This window comes from Hypanus sabinus, chromosome 28 (assembly GCF_030144855.1).
Source record: "Hypanus sabinus isolate sHypSab1 chromosome 28, sHypSab1.hap1, whole genome shotgun sequence".
Lineage (NCBI taxonomy): Eukaryota > Metazoa > Chordata > Chondrichthyes > Myliobatiformes > Dasyatidae > Hypanus > Hypanus sabinus.
In genome coordinates, this window is record NC_082733.1 from 42,376,183 (window position 1) to 42,398,715 (window position 22,533).

The 22,533-nt window shown below is 42.1% G+C and overlaps 1 protein-coding gene across 2 annotated transcripts in view; it reads left to right on the forward strand.

The window, feature by feature from the left end:
* Nucleotides 1–22,533, forward strand: part of spg11 (SPG11 vesicle trafficking associated, spatacsin) — a 213,490-nt gene that overhangs the window by 96,835 nt on the left and 94,122 nt on the right. For both annotated transcript variants that reach the window (XM_059953035.1, XM_059953036.1), the window contains exons 17-20: nt 8,563–8,669; nt 12,604–12,749; nt 16,656–16,820; nt 20,917–20,983. In XM_059953035.1, coding sequence (XP_059809018.1) covers nt 8,563–8,669; nt 12,604–12,749; nt 16,656–16,820; nt 20,917–20,983 — 485 coding nt within the window. The remainder of the gene's footprint in view (nt 1–8,562; nt 8,670–12,603; nt 12,750–16,655; nt 16,821–20,916; nt 20,984–22,533) is intronic.

Here is a 22,533-nt window from a genome sequence, read left to right on the forward strand (position 1 = left end):
CTCATCATCTCCTCCCTTATAGCTTAACAACTCTTTAAATTTAGACCACAAGACATAGGAGTAGAATTAGGCCATTCGACCCATTGAGTCTGTTCCACTGTTCTGTCATGCCTGATTTAGTTTTTCCCTCTCAACCCCATCCTCCTGTCTTCTCATCATAACCTTTGGTACCCTGACTAATCAAGAATCTATCAACCTCTGCTTTAAATATATTCAGTGACTTGACCTCCAGAGCTGTCTGTGGTGATGAATTCCACAGATCCATCAGCCCAGCTAGCACTGGGTCGATAGCACTGATTCACCCTTAGTAGCTTTAGTTGTATTTCCTGTCAACTCCTTCTAGGGCTTTTATATTTAAAATACTTAATATTTTAACTTAATGCATTATCAGTTTACATGATTTAATTTTGCTTGGATCTGTACGTGGGGAACCATTTTGCCATGGGCTCTCACCACTGTGGAATGAATTGTACAGGGGAGGAAGTCAGTTAAACAGTGCATTGAGGGGTTTTGGGAGCTGGGGAGTTGATTGCGGATGAATGCGTCTCTTTCAGAGAGGGTTGAAGCTGGAGTTAATGTGAGAGAGGGATCAGATGCTTGGTTGAGGCTGCAATCATGAAGCCAACTTGGAAGAAGATGAATTCCTCTAGTTCCCCAGCAGAGTCCAGATAAAGCTTGTTTCACTGCGCAAGGCAGGTTCCATTTGAAGGGGTTATCTGCACAGAATAATTTGACAGAACTGATGTTAAAAAAAAAATTGTATACTTTAATATCTTTGCGTTTGCCTTTCAGAAGTACAAAGAATCTGGAGCAAAACTCCAGAAGGCACCGTTGGTTGACTAACTGCTAAATCACATTTATAGATCAATTCTGTTGTCATTTGTAATGGAACTACTCGGCCATTTATTGTAACATATCTCCCTCGTGTGGGGAATTTTATGTAAAGCATTTAAGTTGTGCCATGCTGATTAGAAAAAGGACAGAGCAGTTTACACTTTTCTCTGCCTTCCTGCCCCTTCCTCCACATTCAGAACCTTTTTCCCCTTGACCAAGATTCAGAATCAGGCTTAATATCACTGGCATATGTTGTGAAGTTTTTATGTTTTGTGGCAGCAGGATATTGCAATACATAATAACATTTATAAATTACAGTAAGTACATATTTTTAAAAAAAGAAAATTAAGTAGTGTTAAAAGAAAGTGGGGTTCATAGGTTCATTGTCTATTCAGAAATCTGATGAAAGAGGGGAAGAAGATGTTCCTGAAACATTGAGTGTGTGTCTTTAGGCCCCTGTACCTCCTCGATGCTAGCAATGAGAAGAGGGCCTGTCCTGGGTGGTGGGGATCCATATTAATGGATGACATTTTTTTTTGAAGCTGTACTCAATGCTGGGGAGGGTGGTGCCCATGACGGCGCTGGCTGAGTTTACAACTTTTTGCAGCTTTTCCCGATCTTGTGCAGTGGTCCCTCCATACCAGACGCTGATGCAGCCAGTTAGAATGCCCTCCACAGAGAGCGTTCTGTATTGTTTATTGTCATCCTTCAGTACAGGAGTGTAAAGGAGATGGAAAAGACTGTTACTCTGGATCTGATGCAGCATAAGAAAATGCAATAAGCAGAAAAAAACATAAAACCACAATACATATAAAAGAAACCATACAATCAGCTGTTTGTATGTTCAAAGTTAAAATGAAATTTATTATCAAAGTACATGTATGTCTCCATATTCAACTCTGAGATTCATGTTCTTGTGGGCAATCACAGTATGTACAAGAAACACAATAGAACCAGTGAATGACCACACCCAACAGGGCGGACAACCAACCAACCAATCAATCAATCAAGTCACTTTTATTGTCATTTCGACCATAACTGCTGGTACAGTACACAACGTTTTTCAGGACCATGGTGTTACATGACACAGTACAAAAACTAGACTGAACTACGTAAAAAAAAAACACCGAGAAAGCTACACTAGACTACAGACCTACACTGGACTGCGTAAAGTGCACAAAAGCAGTGCAGGTATTACAATAAATAATAAACAGGACAATAGGGCAAGGTGTCAGTCCAGGCTTCGGGTATTGAGGAGTCTGATAGCTTGCCGTTCAATACTTTGAGTGCATTTTTTTTAACATCTACCTTTGGAGGAGAGCTGTCTTGATAAGTAGAATGGTTAACACTTAATCATCAGAGGTTTCAGGTTGTTGGAACAAGAGTGTGACAAGACTGCTGTGTTCGACCATTACAAAGGGTTTATCATGAACCACAGACCTCTACACTTTGCCTTCTCCAAATCAGTAGTCTAGTATATTCAGTGTATTGAGAAGCCCTCGGGTATCCAGTGTATCTGGAGTGAGCCATGTTTCCGTGTAACACAGTACACAGCAATTCCTCATTTCCTGCCAATATAGTAATTTTAACACTCTCCTAATCACACGACAATTTACAATGATCAGTTAGCTTACTAACAGTTGTGTCTTTGGACTGTGAGAGGAAACCGGAGCACCCAGAGGAAACCCCACACACATGGGAAGAATGTACAAACTTTCTTATAGAGGAAGCTGGAATTGAACTCTGAACTCTGACCTTTCTAGTTCAATTGCGTTGTGCTAACTGCTACACAACTGTGGAGCTCTGTGTTGTTGATGGAAGACTCAAGAGAGCACAGACTTATTAAAACAAATACCTTCATGGTTCACAAGCAAAATTCATGTTTTTGAGTTGGTGAGAAATTGAGCAGGGAGATCACTGTAAAATATTTGTAAATTGCTGCCTGGGTCTCAGCTGGAATATAATATGCGGTGAGCGTAGATTTACCCAAGTGATAATCAGGGTTGAAGGGTTTCAGTCGTTGTAAATTTATTGTTGACATACATATATGTCACAGGGATTCATTTCTGGTGGACATTCACAGTAGATACAAAGAAGCATAATAGAATCAATGAAAATCTACACATAAAGACAGATAAATAACCAGTGTGTAAAGAAGACAAACTATGCAAATACAAAAAAAAGTAATGAATATATTTGTCTTAAATATATTAAAGAGCACTGCTACAGGAAAGCAGCACCCATTATCAAGGACTCCCATCACTCAGGCCGTGCTCCACGTTTCCTTCTCACTACCACCGTCAGGTAGGTGGTACAGGAGCCTTGGGTGCCACACCACCAGGTTCAGGAACAGTTATTACCCTACAGTCATCAGGCTCCTGAATCAGTGTGGATAACTTCACTTACCTCAATTCTGAACTGATTCCACAACCTTCGTGCTCACTTGCGAAGACTTAAATATATTCATTACTTTTTTTGTATTTGCATAGTTTGTCTTCTTTACACACTGGTTATTTATCAGTCTTTATGTGTAGATTTTCATTGATTCTATTATGCTTCTTTGTATCTACTGTGAATGTCCACCAGAAATGAATCCCTGTGACATATATGTATGTCAACAATAAATTTACAACGACTGAAACCCTTCAACCCTGATATCACTTGGGTAAATCTACGTTCACCGCATATTATATTCCAGCTGAGACCCAGGCATCATCAAACAAACATTTCCATAAGATGTATTTCAGACATTGTACATATGTATCATATAATCATATATATCACAAATCTCCACAAAGTATTTAAGTCTTCGAAAGTGAGCACGAAGGTTGTGGAATCAGTTCAGAATTGAGGTAAGTGAAGTTATCCACACTGATTCAGGAGCCTGATGACTGTAGGGTAATAACTGTTTCTGAACCTGGTGGTGTGGCACCCAAGGCTCCTGTACCACCTACCTGACGGTGGTAGTGAGACGGGAATGTGGAACAGGGCCTGAGTGATGGGAGTCCTTGATAATGGCTGCTGCTTTCCTGTGGCAGTGCTCTTTGTACATGTGCTTAATGGTGGGGAGGGCTTTTCCTATGATGAACTGGGCTCTGTGCACTACTTACTGAGGCTGGAGAAGCTGGAATTGTTCTTCTCCCAGTAGTTAAGGGCAAGTTTTATCTTGAGAAGGCAGGTAGGGAGAAAGTTTTCCATTTGTTAAGAGTTTAGGCACCAGATGGGCACACTTAACATAAAATTAATGACATAAAAAGTAAATCCAGTGGGAAGGGTAACATTTTGAATCATTTATGCTGTGAACTATGATAATATTAAGGATCAAAGATCTACTTTATTTTCCATATTCCATGTACACTTACATGTATCAGGAATTTACTCTGGTGTGTTGGTCAGGGCATGACATTCACCAAAAATCAACAAAATTCAATGATTTTATTATAAAGAGTAAGAAATTATATAAAAAATAAAGATAAAAGTACAAACATGGAATAAAATATGCACAAATACAGTATGTATTTGCAATGTAAACAGCATTATATAAAGTTGTTTAAAGTGTTTACTAAGGTAATAGAGGGGGACAGGGTCTAATGAGAATGGTCGATCAGATTAGCTGATGGGAGGGAGGGAATAAACTTTTAAGATGACTTGAAATTTTTTTGTTTCAATAGTCCTGTGGAGCTTTCTTGAAGGGAGCTTTTGGGAAAGGCAGTTTCCAAGGTGGGTAAAATCCACAGTGATTTTTTTTGCCAGCTGCCTGAAAAGGTGTTGGAAGCAGGATCAATAACTTCCAGAGCTGAACTGATCAGAGGGAGAATTTGCAGGGATCTCAAACTTCTTTCAAATGGTCCCATAAAAAGAATGGGCTGAATGGCCTCTCTGATGGTCCTATAATCTTTAAATGCCTATTTAAAACCAGTAGTCTTGTGCAGCTTCAGATGCAGGCTTCACTTGCTGATGCTTTTGCCTTGTATTCCTTCTGGAAATTTGTGTGGGACAGGTTCCATTCCAGAAAATAATTAAGTTCTTTCATAAAATTACTTTTATAGTCATTCATTCACAGTGACTGGCCTGGCAAACTGTACACCAGTAATGGTGTGTGTTTCTTTGCCTCTAAATTTCTGTGGTGAATTCCTTAGCAAAAATAGCTTTGTTGATATCAGTCGCTTTGAAAGCTCTCTTTGTGGACAATCTGCTTTCCTGGTGTTCCCAGATGGCAGATGTTTGAAGAGCGCCCTACATAAACAGTAAAATAATGAATGCCAAAATGTAAAAATAGTTAGGGGGAAGTCATAATAAAGCCCTCTGAGTCAATTGTAAACTATCAGAGGTGTTTGGTTTAGACTTCTCTGCAAGAGAACAGAATGGATATTTGGAAAAATAAACTAATAGTATGAAGATCATACCTTTCGCTATTTTCGTTGGGTTGAGTATTTGAATATATTCTCTAGATGGCCCCACCACCCACCTTTGTATCCTGTTTCTAGATAAGAGTGTTGGATCTGTTTAATTCATAGATTAGACTGGTTCATTGTTATTTTCTTTGCTTGTATTTTATATAATTACTTACATACAAGTAACTGCTTACTATGCTTTGTCATAACTATAGTATTTATATGTAAGTTTAATATGCCTCCAGTGCAGGAGTTCCTAACCTTTTTTATAACATGGACCAGTATCATGGACAAAGCTTCTTTGTTCTGCATTATTTGAATAATGACTTTCTCATTGGTTTATTCTTATCTACAAATTTGAATGGAATTTTTGCTTATCTCTGGGTATGAAGTAACTAACTATTAGGCAGGGCCTTCATCTTAGTTCCTTTGCTTAGAATCAGAATCTGGTTTAATATCGCTGACATATGTCATGAAATTTGTTGTTATGTAGTATCAGTACAATGCAATGTATCGTAATAAAACTGTGAATTACATAATTCACAGTTGGAAATGGCAGGGCTGAGGCGTGTCTCGTGGCTGCATAAGAACAGGTGCTGAGCACAGGAGCAATAGAAGCAGGGTCTGTCACACCAGACAAGACCCAAGATGCAGACTGTGCTGGAAATCTGCTGAAACTATTCAGCTCATAGAAACATGGTGGAAGATGCAGGCGGGACAGCATACACTGAATGGCACAACCAAGTTGCAGGAAGAAAGAATATGAGAAGCTTGGTAAATACCAGGGCTTGAAAGAGCAGGTAGAAAGGAAGTGGAAGTTTAAAGCTAGAGTATTCCAGGTAGTGATAGGGACCCTTGGACGTGTGACTCCTGGGAGAGGGGCTCCAGCAAATCCCAGTAACAACATCTGTGATCTCGGTCCAGAAGAGCTCATTATTAGGAACAGCAAAGATACGCCACCAAATACTCAAGTTGCCAGGCCTCTGGTAGAGGACCTGAGATTGAGGGAAGAATACATTTACACACCACACATAATGGGTGAGAAAAATAATATACATGTGTTAAATTAAATAAGTAGTGCAAAAAAAGAAATTGGATGGTGGAGAGAAGCTGGTCATGAAAATTGAGTGTTTGTCTTCAGGCTCCTGTACCTCCTCCCTGAAGGTAGCAATGGGAAAAGGGCATGTCCTCTATCACTGTCTGTTCAATTTTCCTTTATTTTATCAACTCTTTATAAAACAACAGTGAAGCAACATGTTTGGTGCCTCTTTCCAGACTTCTGAAAGAACTTGGATCAAAAAACATCAGGATCCAACAAGAAATACAATTTAAAGTGTAGCTCTGTGACGATGATGATGATATATGTGTTTCATTACTTTAAAACCCCACGTTAGTTAGAACATGGCATTGATGTGATAACCACTCATTGGGGTGCAGTGTTTGGCTCAGGATTTGGGGCGGCATGATAGTTTAGTGGTTGGCGTAACACTTTTACAGTGCCAGTGACACAGGTTCATTTCCAGCCCTGCTCGGTAAGGAGTTTCCGCAGGACTGTGCTAAAGTCTTGGGCACCTACATATAGCTAGATTGCCTAAGACTTTTGCACATGTTACGAACTCCCGTAACTGGATCACTTACCAGCAAAGATAGAGAGGTCCAATGAAGTCTAATGGTACTATTTTTAAAAGTATTTATTGATAAAGGGAACAAAAATAAGATTAATGCAAACATACAGATAATATACGTCGTCAATACTAAATCTAAAGCGCGGGTATAATAATAACCAATAAGAAATAGCTCGATCGTTGTCTAGGGGATAAATGTATTGTCCGATGGAAATATAAAAGTCACTCAGTTCATGCAGGATGCAGCCTTTTGGTTGTCACTGTGTTGCACTTTGTTGGAGAGAGAGAGAAACAGGAATAGAATGGGAACAGTTACCGCTGCGGGTTTTCCAACTACGATTTGATCCGTCAGGAGTCCCGTAGGGGAGGCCGTTCACTTGTGGCCTCTCCTTTAGTTAAAGCCGTTCTTCCGTGGTGAGGCTGCCAATCCCAGGAGAGGGAAAAGGACACACGCAAGCCCCCCACCACCGGCTGTCGCTATTAAACGCTGTCACGGGATTTCTAGTGTTTCTCCTGGTGCGTCTGAAGGGGTGTTCCCCTTCTCAGATGTCAATCAGGTTGGGATGATGCAATCCCTCAACCAGCCCACTCTGGTCATCCCCTGAGGGGCTTCAATGAATAGTACAGTACTCAATACACAACTTGGTCTTCCGGAAACAATGGCCATGTCCCGTAGCTTTACATCACCGTGGAAACAAGGCATTTTGCATGTCTCTCTCCCATTTCCTGGGCCCCTTGACTCAATCCAACAGTGATCTTGCGATTCTCACAAAGGAGGGGGCTACGGACATAACACACAGTACTGTTGTAATTTTATGTATTGCGCTGTACTGCCGCCACAAAAAAACAAATTTCATGGCAAATGTGAGTGATAAACCTGATTCTGATATGGGTCTCACCTGTGGACTGAGAGTGGGAAGTGTGCAGGGAGAGGGGAATCATGGTTGGGAAAGGGGGAAGGAATGGGGGGGGGGAACACCATAGAGGCATTCTGTAATGATCAATAAATCAATTATCTGGAACTGACTTTGCCTGGTGTCTCAGGTCTGGAAGTGTCTGCTCCTGTGCCACCCCCTGCTCTGGCATTCCTTCTCTACCACCTGTCCCCCCCCCACCCCTCCTGTGGCGCTCCACACTCACCATTCCCAACATTCTTTATGCCTGCCAGATATACAAACTCATTCTTGACAAATACAGTACTGTGCAAAAGTCCTAGGCAGCGAAGCTGTATATAACATATGTGCCAAAGACTTTTGCACTGTACTGTAGTTTCTTCTTGTAACTCCTGGGTGCTCTAGTTTCCTCCCACATTCAAAAATATTCAGATGAGTAGGTTAATGGGTGCACTGACCAGTGTGGATTCACTGGTTCTGAAGGGCCTGTTACTATGCTGTATCTGTAAACTAGAAAAAGTAAAAAATAATTTGCCACCCATCAAGATATTTCACTGATATGTGTAATTGAGTTAGTATTTCTGCAATCTCTGACTTGCCTCATCCCTTCCTCCCTGCCTGAATTGAAATTCCTGTCCTCCATTTAAAGGGAAATAGAATTAGTATAGATTTTTAAAATTTAAAGTAGCGATAAAATTTTGGTATAATAATTTGGCTTGTTTACATTTGCATTTGTAATGTGGGATGTTCGCAGCTTCAAGATGTATTGTCTAGATTTTATATTTTCTAAAGGTTTTGTTCTTGACTTGTCCACAGGTTGAAGCCCTCTAACTGCCCTCTCCTCGATGATGGAGCTCTCCATGTGGCCCATCCTTGGTTCGAGTTTCTAATGAGAATAAGAGAAGTTGCTGACAATCCAGCAGGTATTCGTAACTGAGCAATTTAATGGTTATTAAAATAATTAAACTGTCTTTGTCCATGTTCACTAAATTCCTTTCGCATATCACTTGTTGATCAATATTGGTTCTTAGTTTAGCAATTAAAAAAAAATGTCTTTCAAAATCTATCACGTGTTCTCATCTCTTTGTATTCTCTCACTGCTGCCTCTAATTTCCAGGCTTTCTCTGGAATACCCTCCCGAAATCTAATTTTCAAAGTACATTTATTATTAAAGAATGTATATATTATACAACCTTGAGATTTGTTTGCTTAGAGGCAGCCTAAAAGCAAGAATCACGAAAGAACCCAATTTTGGGGTGGGGTGGAGGGGAAAGAATCTCCTTGTTTCTTCATTTGTTTGAGATGCTGTGTAAAGTCTGTCAATCTGACCAAATTTTTGATAATCAAGATATTGATGTGGTATCAATTTTTATTTCATAGTGCTCCTGTGAAATGCCTTGGGACTCTTTACAGTCATTCTATAAATAATCCTGTTGTTACTTTGGCAACAATATACTAGTTAATGTTGGAGATATCTGAAGTATTACAGCTACAATTTGAGAGGGATAAGGGCAGACCAGAGGTGTCAGTGTTGCAATTAAATAAAGGAGACTACGGAGCCATGAGGGAAGAGCTGGCCAAAGTTAAATGGGCGGATGCCCTGGCAGGAAAGACAGTGGATCAGCAGTGGCAGATATTCTTGGGCATAATACAAAAGATGCAAAAGCAGTTCATTCCAATGAGAAGGAAGGATTCAAAGAGGGGGAAGGGGCCACAGTGGTTGACAAAGGAAGTCAGAGATTGTATAGCATTAAAGAAAAAGAGGTATGACAGGGCTAAAATGAGTGGGATTACAGATGATTGGGAAAGTTTTAAGGAACAGCAGATCTTAACTAAAAAAGCAATACGGAGAGAAAAAATCAGGTATGAGCTCAGTCTAGCCAGGAATATAAAAGGGGATAGCAAAAGCTATTTTAGCTATGCGAAGAGAAAGAAGATAGTTAAGAACAATGTTGGCCCCTTGAAGAATGAATTGGGAGAAATTGTTATGGGAAACGGAAATGGCAACAGAATTTAATGCGTACTTTAGATCTGTCTTCACCAGGGAGGACACAAGCAATCTCCCAGATGTATGGATGGGCCAGGGTCATAAGATATCAGAGGAATTGAGACAGATTGACATTAGGAAAGAAACTGTGATGAGTAGACTGGTCGGACTGAAGGCTAATAAATCCCCGGGTCCAGATGGTCTGCGTCCGAGGGTTCTAAAAGAGGTGGCTCAGGAAATTGCGGATGCATTGGTAATCATTTTCCAATGTTCCTTAGATTCAGGATCAGTTCCTGAAGATTGGAGAGTGGCTAATGTTATCCCACTTTTCAAGAAGGGAGGGAAGGAGAAAACGGAGAACTATTGCCCTGTTAGCCTAACGTCAGTCGTGGGGAAGATGCTTGAGTCCATTATTAAGGACGAAATAGTGGCACATCTTGATGGCAGTAATAGGATTAGGCCGAGCCAGCATGGATTTACCAAGGGCAAATCATGCTTGACTAATCTGTTGGAGTTTTTTGAGGGTGTAACAAAGATGTTAGACGAGGGTAAGCCAGTGGATGTTGTGTACCTAGATTTTCAGAAGGCATTCGATGAGGTGCCACATAGGAGATTGGTGAGTAAAATCAGAGCTCATGGCATTGGGGGCAGGGTTTCAACATGGATAGAAAACTGGTTGGCAGATAGAAAGCAAAGGGTAGCAGTGAATGGGTGTTTCTCGGACTGGCTGGAGGTGACTAGTGGGGTACCACAGGGCTCTGTATTGGGACCACAGTTTACAATTTATGTCAACGATTTAGATGAGGGCATTGAAAACTGTATCAGCAAGTTTGCTGACGATACTAAACTGGGTGGCAGTGTGACATGCGAAGAGGACGTTAGGAGAATACAGGGAGACTTGGATAGGCTGGCTGAGTGGGCAGATACTTGGCAGATGTCATTCAATGTGAATAAATGTGAAGTTATCCACTTTGGAAGCAGGAACAAGAGGGCAGAGTATTGTCTGAACGGTGTAGAGTTAGGTAAGGGAGAAATGCAAAGAGACCTAGGAGTCCTAGTTCATCAGTCAATGAAGGTAAATGAGCAAGTGCAACAGGCAGTGAAGAGGGCAAATGGAATGTTGGCCTTTATTACAAGGGGAATTGAGTACAAGAGCAAGGATGTCCTTTTGCATTTGTACAGCGCCCTGGTGAGACCACACCTGGAATATTGTGTACAGTTTTGGTCTCCAGGTTTAAGGAAGGACATTCTGGCAATTGAGGAAGTGCAGCGTAGATTCACTAGGTTGATTCCTGGGATGGCAGGGCTGTCTTACGCAGAGAGATTGGAGAGATTGGGCTTGTACACGCAGGAATTGAGGAGATTGAGAGGGGATCTGATTGAAATGTTTAAGATAATTAAAGAATTTGATAGGATTGAGGCAGGAAATATGTTCCAGATGTTGGGAGAGTCCAGTACCAGAGGGCATGGATTGAGAATAAGAGGTCAGTTATTTAAAACAGAGTTGAGGAAGAGCTTCTTCTCCCAGAGAGTCGTGGAGGTGTGGAATGCACTGCTTCGGAAGACGGTGGAGGCCAATTCTCTGGATGCTTTCAAGAAGGAGCTAGACAGATATCTGATGGATAGGGGAATCAAGGAATATGGGGACAAGGCAGGGACTGGGTATTGATAGTGAATGACCAGCCATGATCTCAGAATGGCGGTGCAGACTCGAGGGGCCGAATGGTCTACTTCTGCACCTATTGTCTATTGTCTATTGCTTGGTTTGTTGGTCCTCCAACCTACTCTGTCATGGCCTTTTGTACTCTGTATTCCTGCAACTGTATATTCTGCACTTTTTTTCTTTTTGTAATCCCTCTTAACAGGAAGACTTAACTACAGATTATGCCTTGATTATGGAATAAAATGATTAACCTCAGCTCTAAGAGCAAATCCAATTTTGGATTACAATGGGTGCATGTTGTAGCAGAGTTAATGAAGTTCCTGTAATCTGGGTGGTGTTCTTACTGCATCCCATGTCTCTACTTTTGCCACCACATTAATTAGCACAGTCCACATCAGTGTTTACTAGTTACTAGCCCTCACTGGTCTTTCCCCAACAACACCGTATCACTGAACATCTGCACTCATATGTTCAGAGTCTGATATTTATTTGCTGAGGCTCAGCACAGAATAGGCTCTTCTGGCTCTTCAAACTGTACCGCCCTGCTACTCCCGATTAACCCGAGCCTGATCACGGGGCAACTTACAATGACCAGTTAACCTACCAACCAGTACATCTTTGGACTGGGAGAAAACAGAAGCACCTAGAGGAAACCCATGTAGTCACAGGGAGAACGTACAAACTCCTTACAGACAGCGGCAGGAATTGATCCCAGGTTGCTGGTAGCATTGTGCTAATGCCACTTTCAGGGTTGAGGAGCAACACCTCATATTCCATTTGGACATCCTCCAACATGATGGCATGAACATTGATTTCTCCTTTCAGTAATTTTTTCCCTTCCCCCTTCCCTATTCCATCCTCCACTCTGGCCTCTTGCCTCTTCTTATCTGCTTATCACCTCCCCCTGTGCCCTTCCCTTCCTCCTATGATCCACTCTCTGATCAGATTCCTTCCTCTCCAGCCACCTGGCTTCACCTATCACCCAGCTATTCTCCTTCCATCACCTTTTTATTCTGGCATCTTTCCCCTTCCTTTCCAGTCCCGAAGAAGGGTCTCAGCCTGAAATATTGACTGTTGATTCATTTCCATCAATGCTGATTTCCTCCAGCATTTTGTGTGTGTTGCCCTGATATTTTGCACTAATGTTAATTTGAAATGATACATATTTCGCTTGCACATATACTGATTTGCCATTATTTTCCTTTAGATACCTCTGTGGCGTTCCAAGCAAGCCTGGCAAATGCCCAAATGCTGATTCCCAGTAACCAAGCTAGTGTCAGCAGCATGCTTCTGGAGGGGCATACTCTGATGGCATTAGCCACCATTATGTTTGCCCCAGGAGGAATTGATCGGGTGAGTTTAACAAACAGCTGTACCCAACAGATTGAAACTTTTGATCCTGTTACATGAGGTTGTCATTCCAAGTGTCTTGTGTTCATAGATAAAATACAGAACAGGCCCTTCAGCCCACCTTCTCTAGGATAAGTCAGTTCCTTGAGGTTGTTATAGTCGGGGTGGTAATGGGGATAAACTGCCATTGCTTTTTTAATTCTCAGAATGGCGTGCATCTCAAATAGCCTCTGACAACCAAGTCCAGCTCCTGACCTTCACGTGTGGCTTAGCTGCTAAACTCAGCAGAGCTGTTTTTACTGACAGGAGAAGGAGTGAAGGTGGGTTACTGGTGCCTTAAACCCAGTCACTTCGGGCAGATGAAGCTCATCAGTCATGGTTGGCAGCTCATCCAGGAGAAGGAAAACGCTGATCTCGAACTTCTGCTTTGTGGCTATATCCACTCATGGGGGATGCTTCAGGAGTGAACACCAAGAGAAAAGACCAGAGCCACATTGAGTTCAACCCTGACTAGCAATTCCTGCAATGTCGCTGATGCCAAACAGTAGTGGTCTCTACCGTTCTTTTGGATTCATCAGCTGAGTGGAGAGGGGTGGCATGCAACATAGACAGCAGCTTGCTCTCCATATTGTACTGCCCTGGCCGCTGGGACACAACACCAGTGGAGGGCCCCTGGGATGTGAACAAATGGGACAGCTTCAGGCAGGGACATAGAAAACGACAGCTCAGTACAAGCCCTTTGATTCACAACATTGTGCTGACCTTTTATTCTACTTTAAGATCAATCTAACCCTTTCCTCCTATACAGCCAACACACACAAAATGCTGGAGGAACTCAGCAGGCCAGGCAGCATCACGGAAAAGACTACAGTCAATGTTTCGGGCTGAGGCCCTTCAGCAGGACTGGAGAAAAAGAGATGAGAATAAGAAGGTGGGGGGAGGGGAAGCAGAAACACAAGGCGATAGGTGAAATGGGGTGGGGAGGGGTGAAATACTGAGCTGGGAAGTTGATTGGTGAAAGAGATACAGAGCTGGCGAAGGGAGAGTCTGATAGGAGAGGACAGAAGGCCATGGAAGAAAGGAAAGTGGGGAGGAACACCAGAGGGAGGCAATGGGCAGGCAAGGAGGTGAGGTGAGAGAGGGAAATGGGGAATGGTGAAAGGGTGTTGGGGGGGGAGACCATTACCAGAATTTCAACAAACCGATGTTTGAACCATCAGGTTAGAGACTACCCAGGCAGAATATAAGGTGTTGCTCCTCCAACCTGAGTGTGGCCTGATCGTGACAGTGTATGGGAATGGGAAGTGGATTTTAAAATGGATTACCACTGGGAGATGCCCTTTCTCTAGTGGATGCAGCATAGGTGCTCGGTGAAACGGTCTCCCGATCTACGTTTGGTCTCACAGATATACAGGAAGTCACACCGGGAGCACCAAACACAGTATACGACCCCAACAGACTCACAGGTGAAGTGTTGCCTCACCTGGAAGGACTGTTTGGGGCCCTGAATGGTAGTGAGGGAGGAGGTGTAGGGACAGGTGTAGTCACTTGCTCCACTTGCAAGGATAAGTGCCGGGAGGGAGATCAGTGGGAAGGGACAAATGGACAAGGGAGTCATGTAGGGAACGGTCCCTGCGGAAAGGAGAAAGTGGGGGAGGGGGGAGGGAAAGGTGTGCTTGGTGGTGGGATCCCGTTGGAGATTGCCAAAGTTATGGAGAATGATATGCTGGATGCAGAGGCTGGTGGGGTGGTAGGTGAGGGCAAGAGGAACTCTATCCCTGGTAGGGTGGCAAGATGATGGGTTGAGGGCAGATGAGCATGAAATGGAAGAGGTGCAGGTGAGGGCAGCATTGATGGTGAGGGAAGGGAAGTCCTTTTCTTTGAAGAAGGGGAACACCTCCTTAGTTCTGATATGAAAAGCCTCATTCTGAGAGCAGATCTGTGGAGACAGAGGAATTGAGAGAAGGGGATGACGTTTTTACAAGTAACAGGGTTGGAAGAGGTGTAGTCCAGGTAGCTGTGAGAATCCGTGGGTTTATAATAGACTTCAGTAGATAAGCTGTCTCTAGAGATAGAGACAGAGAGATCGAGAAAGGGGAGGGAGGTGTTGGAATGGACTTGGTAAATTTGAGGGTGGGGTGGAAGTTGGAGGCAAAGTTGGTGAAGTCGATGAGCTCTGTATGAGTGCAGGAAGCAGAACCAATGCAATTGTTGATGTAGCATAGGAAAAATAGGGGAGTGACTCCAGTGTAGGCTTGGATCATAGACTGTTGCACTGAGCTGACAAAAAGGAGGGCATAGCTGGGACCCATGCGAGTGCCCATGGCTGCACCTTTTGTTTGAAGAATGTGGGAAGAGCTGAAGGAGAAGTTATTGCGTGTGAGGACAGGTTCCGCCATACGGAGGAGAGTGGTAGTGGAGGGGAACTGGTTGGGTGTGGTGACCAGAAGGAAGCAGAGGGCTTTGAGACATTCATGACGGGGGATGGAGGTGTACAGGGACTGCACATCCACTGTGAAAATAAGATGACTGCGGCCAGGGAACTTGAAATCTTTGCAAAGATCAAGAGCATGTGAAGTGTCACAGATGTAGGTAGGAAGGGACTGAACGAAAAGAGATAAAACCTATATAGCAGCTCCATTTTTCTATCATCCATATGTCCTTCTAAGAGTTTCTTAAATGCCCGTAATGTATCTGTCTCTACTACCACCACTGGCTGCATGCTCCAAGCACCCACCACTCTGTGTAACAATCTTAACTGTGACCTCCTATCTATCCATCAATCACTTTAAAGTTATGTCCCTCGATTTTGGCCATTTCTGGCTGTCCACTCAATTTATGCCTCTTACCATCTTGTATACATCTATCTCATCCTCCTTCAAGTTTTTGAGTTATTTAATTTGGTAAAAACTCCTGTGTTCTTGGAACATCTTGCAGAAAATGTTAGTAAAATGGGGAGTTGTATCGCAATTCATATGACATCTAAATGAAGTAAAACTTTTTGTATGTGTAAGTATTGTCCAGATAACTCCACATGACTTTTCAAACAAACTGAATCATCTGGGAGAGCAACTCAAACTGCCGCCATCCTCCTGCACGATCCTTGTACCTCCTTTAAAGTTCTTTCAAAATATATGCCTGTGTTCTTTTTAAAGTTTATTCCGCATTCTTCTTTGAACACTTTGCTGTGGAGCTTTTCATTTGACAACCTTCTTTGGGGAAAAAAAATCTCCTAAATTTCCTTTTCATTTTATAATTAGTTATCTTAAATCTATTGTTCAAGTTGCCAATTCATTAATCACTAGAAATTAATTTGCTTTTTTTAAGACATAGAAGTGAAATTAGGCCATTTATCCAATCAAGCGGTCTGCCATTCGATTATGGTTGACTTATCCCATAACCTTTGACATCCTTACTAATGAAAAACTTATCAGCCTCTGCTTTATGTATATCCAGTGACAGCCTCCACAGCATCTGTGGCAATGAATTCCACAATTCTGGCTAAAGAAGTTCCTCATCTCTGTTCTAAAGGGACATCTAAGGCTGTGCCCTCTAGCACTAGAGTGCCCAAATATTCTCTCCACATCCACACTATCAATATTCAGCAGGTTTCAATGAGATTCCCCCCTCCCCATTATTCTAAATTTCCTCTCATACTTAAAATCAATTATCTTACATTTACAGTCTTAAGTTACTGAATCATTAATCACGAGAAATTGATTAGTATGACTGGTCAGATCAAATGTGCCTGCTTAGTTTCAAATTCCTTAAATTGTTTCTCACAACTCATTAAATCAAAGGATAGCAACAGCCGGATTTTGTGACTTTAATAATGCTTCATCAGCTACAGTGCCTTTTCTGATCTGCTGAGAAGGTTGCAAATACATGATCTTTATCTCTGTTCTGTAGGTGATGCAGAGAAAGGAAGATGTTGGTGATTCTCTCTGGAAGGTCGACCCCCAGTTACTGAAAATGGCACTCTCACCGTATCCCAGGCTACGTGCTGCTCTGTTTCCTCAGATCACTCCTCACGGCATTCCACCCCCTGACATCTCTCTTTACCACCTTGTGCAGGTATCGCAATGCATCTCTATTAAACGTTTGGATTTCCTCTGCTTTCTAAGAATGTCTTGATTAATGGGAAACACACACAAAATGCTGGAGGAACTCAGCAGGCCAGGCAGCATCTATGGGAAAATGTACAGCAAACGTTTCAGACTCTTTATCACAATGTGTTTTGTTTAATGGCGTATTTGTTCAGATTCAGATTCATTTTATTTATCGCATGTGTATTGAAACTTTGATGAAATGTATCCTTTGCATTAACAACACAAACTAAAGAAATCCTGGGGCAGCCTGCAAGTGTGGGATATTATACAATTGCAATGGTGATCATATTCTGTATTCCTTTCCTTGGAGCATTGATCAAAAAAAACTTATTATCAAAGTACATACAGTACTGTGCAAAAGTTTTGTGTGTGTGTATATATATATATATAGATATATATACATATTTGTCAATGTGTGTGTATTTGTCAATGTGTAAATCTGAGTGAGTTTGTAAATCTGATGGGAGCAAAGGATATTGGGAATGGCGAGGGTGGAGTGCCACGGGAGGGGTGCGGGGCAGGTATCAGAGACAGAGTGCCAGAGGCAGGGATTAGTGAGGGTGCAGGCTCACCCAGCCCTGAGACACCGGGCAAGGTCACTTGATTCCAAACAATTGGTTTATTGATCATTACAGAGTGTCTCTTTGGTACTCCCCTCTCCCTTCCCCTTTTCTCAACCATGATTCCCCTCACCCAGCCACAATCAAGACCCATATCAGAATCAGGTTTACATCACTCATATATGTCATGAAATTTTCTTTTTTCCGGCAGCTGTACAGTGCAATACATAGAATTACTACAGTACTGTGCAAAAGGCTCGGGCATCCTAGCTACATATATGTGCCTAAGGCTTTTGCACATCACTATATATGTCGCCATATAACACCTTGAGATTGCAGGCGTTTACAGGAAAGTAAAGAAATAGAATAGAACCTATGAAAGACTGTAAGTAAACACAGACGGACAAACAACCAGTGTGCGAAAGAAGACAAACTGTGCAAACAGTAATTAAACAACACTGAGAACAGGAGTTGTAAGACTGCTTGAAAGTGAGTGTGTAGGTTGTAGAATAATTTCCAAGTTGTAGGGTAATAACTGTTCCTGAACCTGTGGATTTGACCTAAGGCTCCCATACAGCGAGACAAGGGCAGCGTTCCATGTAAATGTACTCAGTGCTTGGCTTGTGATGGACTGGGCTGCATCCTGTTCCATCGCTGGGCATTGGTGTTTCCGTACCAGGCCGTGATTGGTCGGGATACTCTCCACTGTGCATCCAGACAAGTTTCTCAAAGGCTGCTTAGCCGGATGATGTTCGTTTTGTCTTTTTATTTCCAAATGAAACTGTTAAGGATATCAGTTAACTGGCTGGAGGTGAACCAGATGATTAATGACAGCTGCTTTTCTCACATTCCAGGGGGTGATACCAGGAAGGGAAATTTTCCAAGGTTCTGGAAACTGTAATAAATTTGAAATGTCAGTTTTAGTCAGGAAATAAAACTGAGTATCAAAAAAAAGAGTGGAGATTACAGGTTAAGTTAAACTAATACTAACAGCAATTGTACATACAGTGTAGTTTACAGGCGATGGAATAAGCTATATGTCACTTTTACAGCCAAACGTAGATTTATGGTCCTTTTGCTGATGGGTGACTAATCATAACGGACCAAGTTTCAGTTAAAGGTAGATATTTTTTTTAAAGATTAGTTGTATTTATCACATGTACATCAAAGCACGGTGAAATGTGTTGTTTTTGCATCAATGACCAACACAGTTCAAGGGTCGTTCTGAGGGCAGCCTGCAAGTGTCACCATGCTTTCTGGACCAACAACTCACAAACCCTAACCCGTACACCTTTGGACTATGGGAAGAAACTGGAGCACCGGAGGAATGACACACAGTCACAGGGAGAACGTACAAACTCCTTACAGCGGGTATTGAACCTCGACGGGTGATCACTGCTAATATGAAATGTTATGCTAACCTCTATGCTACCGTACCACTCTACTAGTGAAAATAGTTAACATAATAGTGAAGCGTCAGTGGTCAAGGTATTAAATGTGTAAATCAATTAGACACCAGATGATCAATAGAAAAATCACGAAATTGTGAGTTAATCTCCAGTTGTTGCACCAATATGCAGGCATTTAATGCATAGGAGGGTATGGGTCTGATATACATGATAAATATTTACTAATCTAGCTAGAAATATATGTAGAGTATATCTCTGGAGTTGTACAATGTTCAGAATGTTCGGCACAGTAGCAAAGAGATTAACATGACACTTTACAACACCGCCTGTAAGATGAGTTTAATTCCTACTGCTGTCTGTAAGGAGTTTGTGCATTCTCCCCGTGATTGTGTGGGTTTCTTCTGGGTGCTCAGATTTCCTCCTACGGTCCAAAGAGATACGGGTGAGGGTTAATGAGTTGTGAGGGTGCTGTGTTGATCAGGAAATGTGACAATACTTGCCAGATGCATAGCACAATCCTTGCTACTTAGATTTGATGCAAACAAAGCATTTCATTAAGTGTTTTGATGTACAGTCTGTGCAAAAGTCTTAGGCACATATACTGTATATAGCTTGGGTGCCTATGACTTTTGCACAGTTCTGTATTTGTCAACGCAGAGTGGAGAGCAAGTTTGTAAATCTGGCGGGAGCAAAGGATGTTGGGAATGGTGAGGTTGGAGTGCCGCAGAAAGGGCACAGATCAGGTGGCAGAGAAGGAGTGCCAGGGGCAGTGATGGCATGGATGCAGACACACCCAGCCCTGAAGCACCAGGCAAGGTCATTTGATTCCAAACTATTACAGCATGCTTCCTGCTCCCTCCCCTCTCCCTTCCCCTTTTCCCAACCATGATTCCCCTCTCCCTGCCCCCTTCCCACTTTCAGTCCACCATAGAGACCCGTATCAGAATTATCATCACTCACATTGATCATGAAATTTGTTTTTTTTGGGGCAGCAGTACAGTGCAATACATAAAATTACTACAGGACTGTGCAAAAAGCCTTGTGTAAGGACCTCTTTCAGAACTCTTTTTGTCCCCAGTTTAAGATGAAGCTCTCCGAGGATTTTATTCATGATAAAATTATCTCCAATCAGGAAGGAATTGAACAGCAAATTGATTGCATGAGTGTGGGATTATCTCTTCCAATTAATTGTACTCTTCAGTTTGATGTTAAAAGGTTTTAGGGATGTTTATTCATTGTCATTCAGATTGTTAAATGTCCCATGCTCCCAGCTCAATGTTTTTGGGCCACTGTAATTGATGTACGATATGGTGCTGACTTCAGCTTTTCGATTAAACACTTGAATAAACTTAATTTAATGATGACAAATGTTCATGTTAGTTTGAAGGCCTGTTTAACTGCGTGAAGACAGTTTGAGTCGAGGAAGAACAATATTATACAATGCAAAAAGGTTTAATTTTTTATTTTCAGCAGAGCAAGAATAAAGAAGATCTGAGTTGTTTGTAATTTGGCATGTGTGTTGACTAGAAAGTTGCATGAAGCTCATAATCGTGCATTTATCTTGAACATTTATTTATCTTTATTAAAATAAAAACATTATTATTATTTTAAAATAAAACAAATCCACTGAGACTTCAACCTGAGGTCATGGGTTAAGGGTGAAAGGTGAAATGTTTAAGGGGTACCTGAGGGGGAACTTCTTCACTCAGACGGCGGACTGCCTGTGGAACTATACAATTCATCTTCAGTATTATTTATTTACTTGTTTAAAATTATTTGCACGATTTGTCTCCTTTTGCATATTGGTTATCAGTCTTTGTTAATATGTACGGTGGATTTTCATAAAATCTGTTGTCTTTATTTAAGGGAAGTGTAGGAAGCTACATGGATGAGAGGGCTGCAGGTCGATGGGACTGGGCAGTTGATAGTTCGGCACAGACTAGACGGACCAAAGGGCCTGTTCTGTGCTACAGTGCAAGAATAAGATTTTTGCCTTTTGCAGGAATGCGTACATGTTTGTTTATCCAATGCACTTTGTTCACATTTTCTTTCTAGGAGATTTTGTTGATTCTTCCCCCCTTTTTTCTTACAGTCACTACACCCCTTTGACCCATCTCGGCTCTTCGGCTGGCAGTCCGCCAACTTGCTCTCCACTTGTGGTGAGTGCCTTTGAGATTAATGAGTGTAAAGGGAACAACAGACACATCCGAGGGAGAGGGCAGTCTGGAGCTTACCAACTTTGCAAGAGCAGTTAGGGCACCACTAGATTATTTTCATCTACCTGTTCATTCATTTCCATCCATAAACTTGTTGTTTGTTTGTCTCTCCTCCTCAGTCTGGTGAGTCCTGCTTAACCAGATATAATACCTTCTTAATACACTCAACGGTACCTCCTGTACCTAATAAAGTGGCCACTGAGTGAGTGTGTGTTCATGTCTTCTGGCGCTGTAGTCCATCCACTTCAAGGTTCGACGTGTTCTGCATTCAGAGATGCTCTTCTGCGCACCACCATTGCCATTTGAGTTACTGTCACCTTCCCGTCTGCTTGAACCAGTCTGACCTCTCTCATTAACACAGTGTTTTTGCCCACAGAACTGCAGCTCACAGGATGTTTTTTTTGTTCTCATACCATTCTCTGTAAACTCTAGAGACTGTTGTGCATGAAAATCCCAAGAAATCAGCAGTTTCTAAAATGCTCAAACCACCCCCACCTGGCACCAATAATCATTCCACAGTCCAAGACACTTCAACCACACTTTTTTCCCTTTCTGATATTTGGTCTGAATAACAACTGAACCTCTTACCCATGTCTGTATGTTTTTAAGCAATTAGTTGCTGCCACATGATTGGCTCATGCAATATCTGGATGAATGAGCAGGTATACAGATGTAACGATTACAGTGACCACTGAGTGTAGATTTAACAGTTCCTTACAAATGGAGAGTAATTTTATTAGGTAGTTAACAATGGCACCCAGCAAAAGCAACACTTAACTGAACTGTGCGGGATTAGAACCTCCAAAATTTTATTCCCAGTTGAGTGGATAAATGCCCATATGAGCCACATTTGTAACATTGAAGATGGACAGCTTCTGCCACGTTGGCTTTGGAAGTCAGCCTCCATCCTAAGGGACAGTCTTAGCAGAAGGTGATGACTCAGAGTGGAGTCTTGATACTGAAGTTAGAGGAAACGAGCTTCTGCTGCAGTGCAGTTCCTGGGAATCGTGTGTGTCAGTTTCAGTCAGGGACAGGATCGGACTTGGCTGTGATAGTATACACGTGACTCAACTGCAGCATTCAATCCAATTACATAGAAAATTATAGCACAGAACAGGCCCTTCGGCCCACAATGTTGTACCAACCTTTTAACTGAGATTAATAGGATTTCTTCACCAGTGGTTATAGTTTGTTGGAATTTTCCACCCCAGAAGCTCAGGAGTGAATTCAGTCATTCAGCCTATCGAGTCTGCTGTACCATTATCCCTCTCAATCCCATTTTCCTACCTTCTCCCTGTAACCTTTGATGCCCTGACTAATCAAGAAACTGTCAACCTCAGCTTCAAATATACCCAATGCTTGGCCTCCACTGCTATCTGTGGCAATAAATACCACCTTCTGGGCTAAAGAAATTCTTCCTCCAGTGTGTTCCAGATGAATCTCCTTCTATACTGTGGCTGTGCCCCCAGTGTTAAACTCACCCACGATAAGAA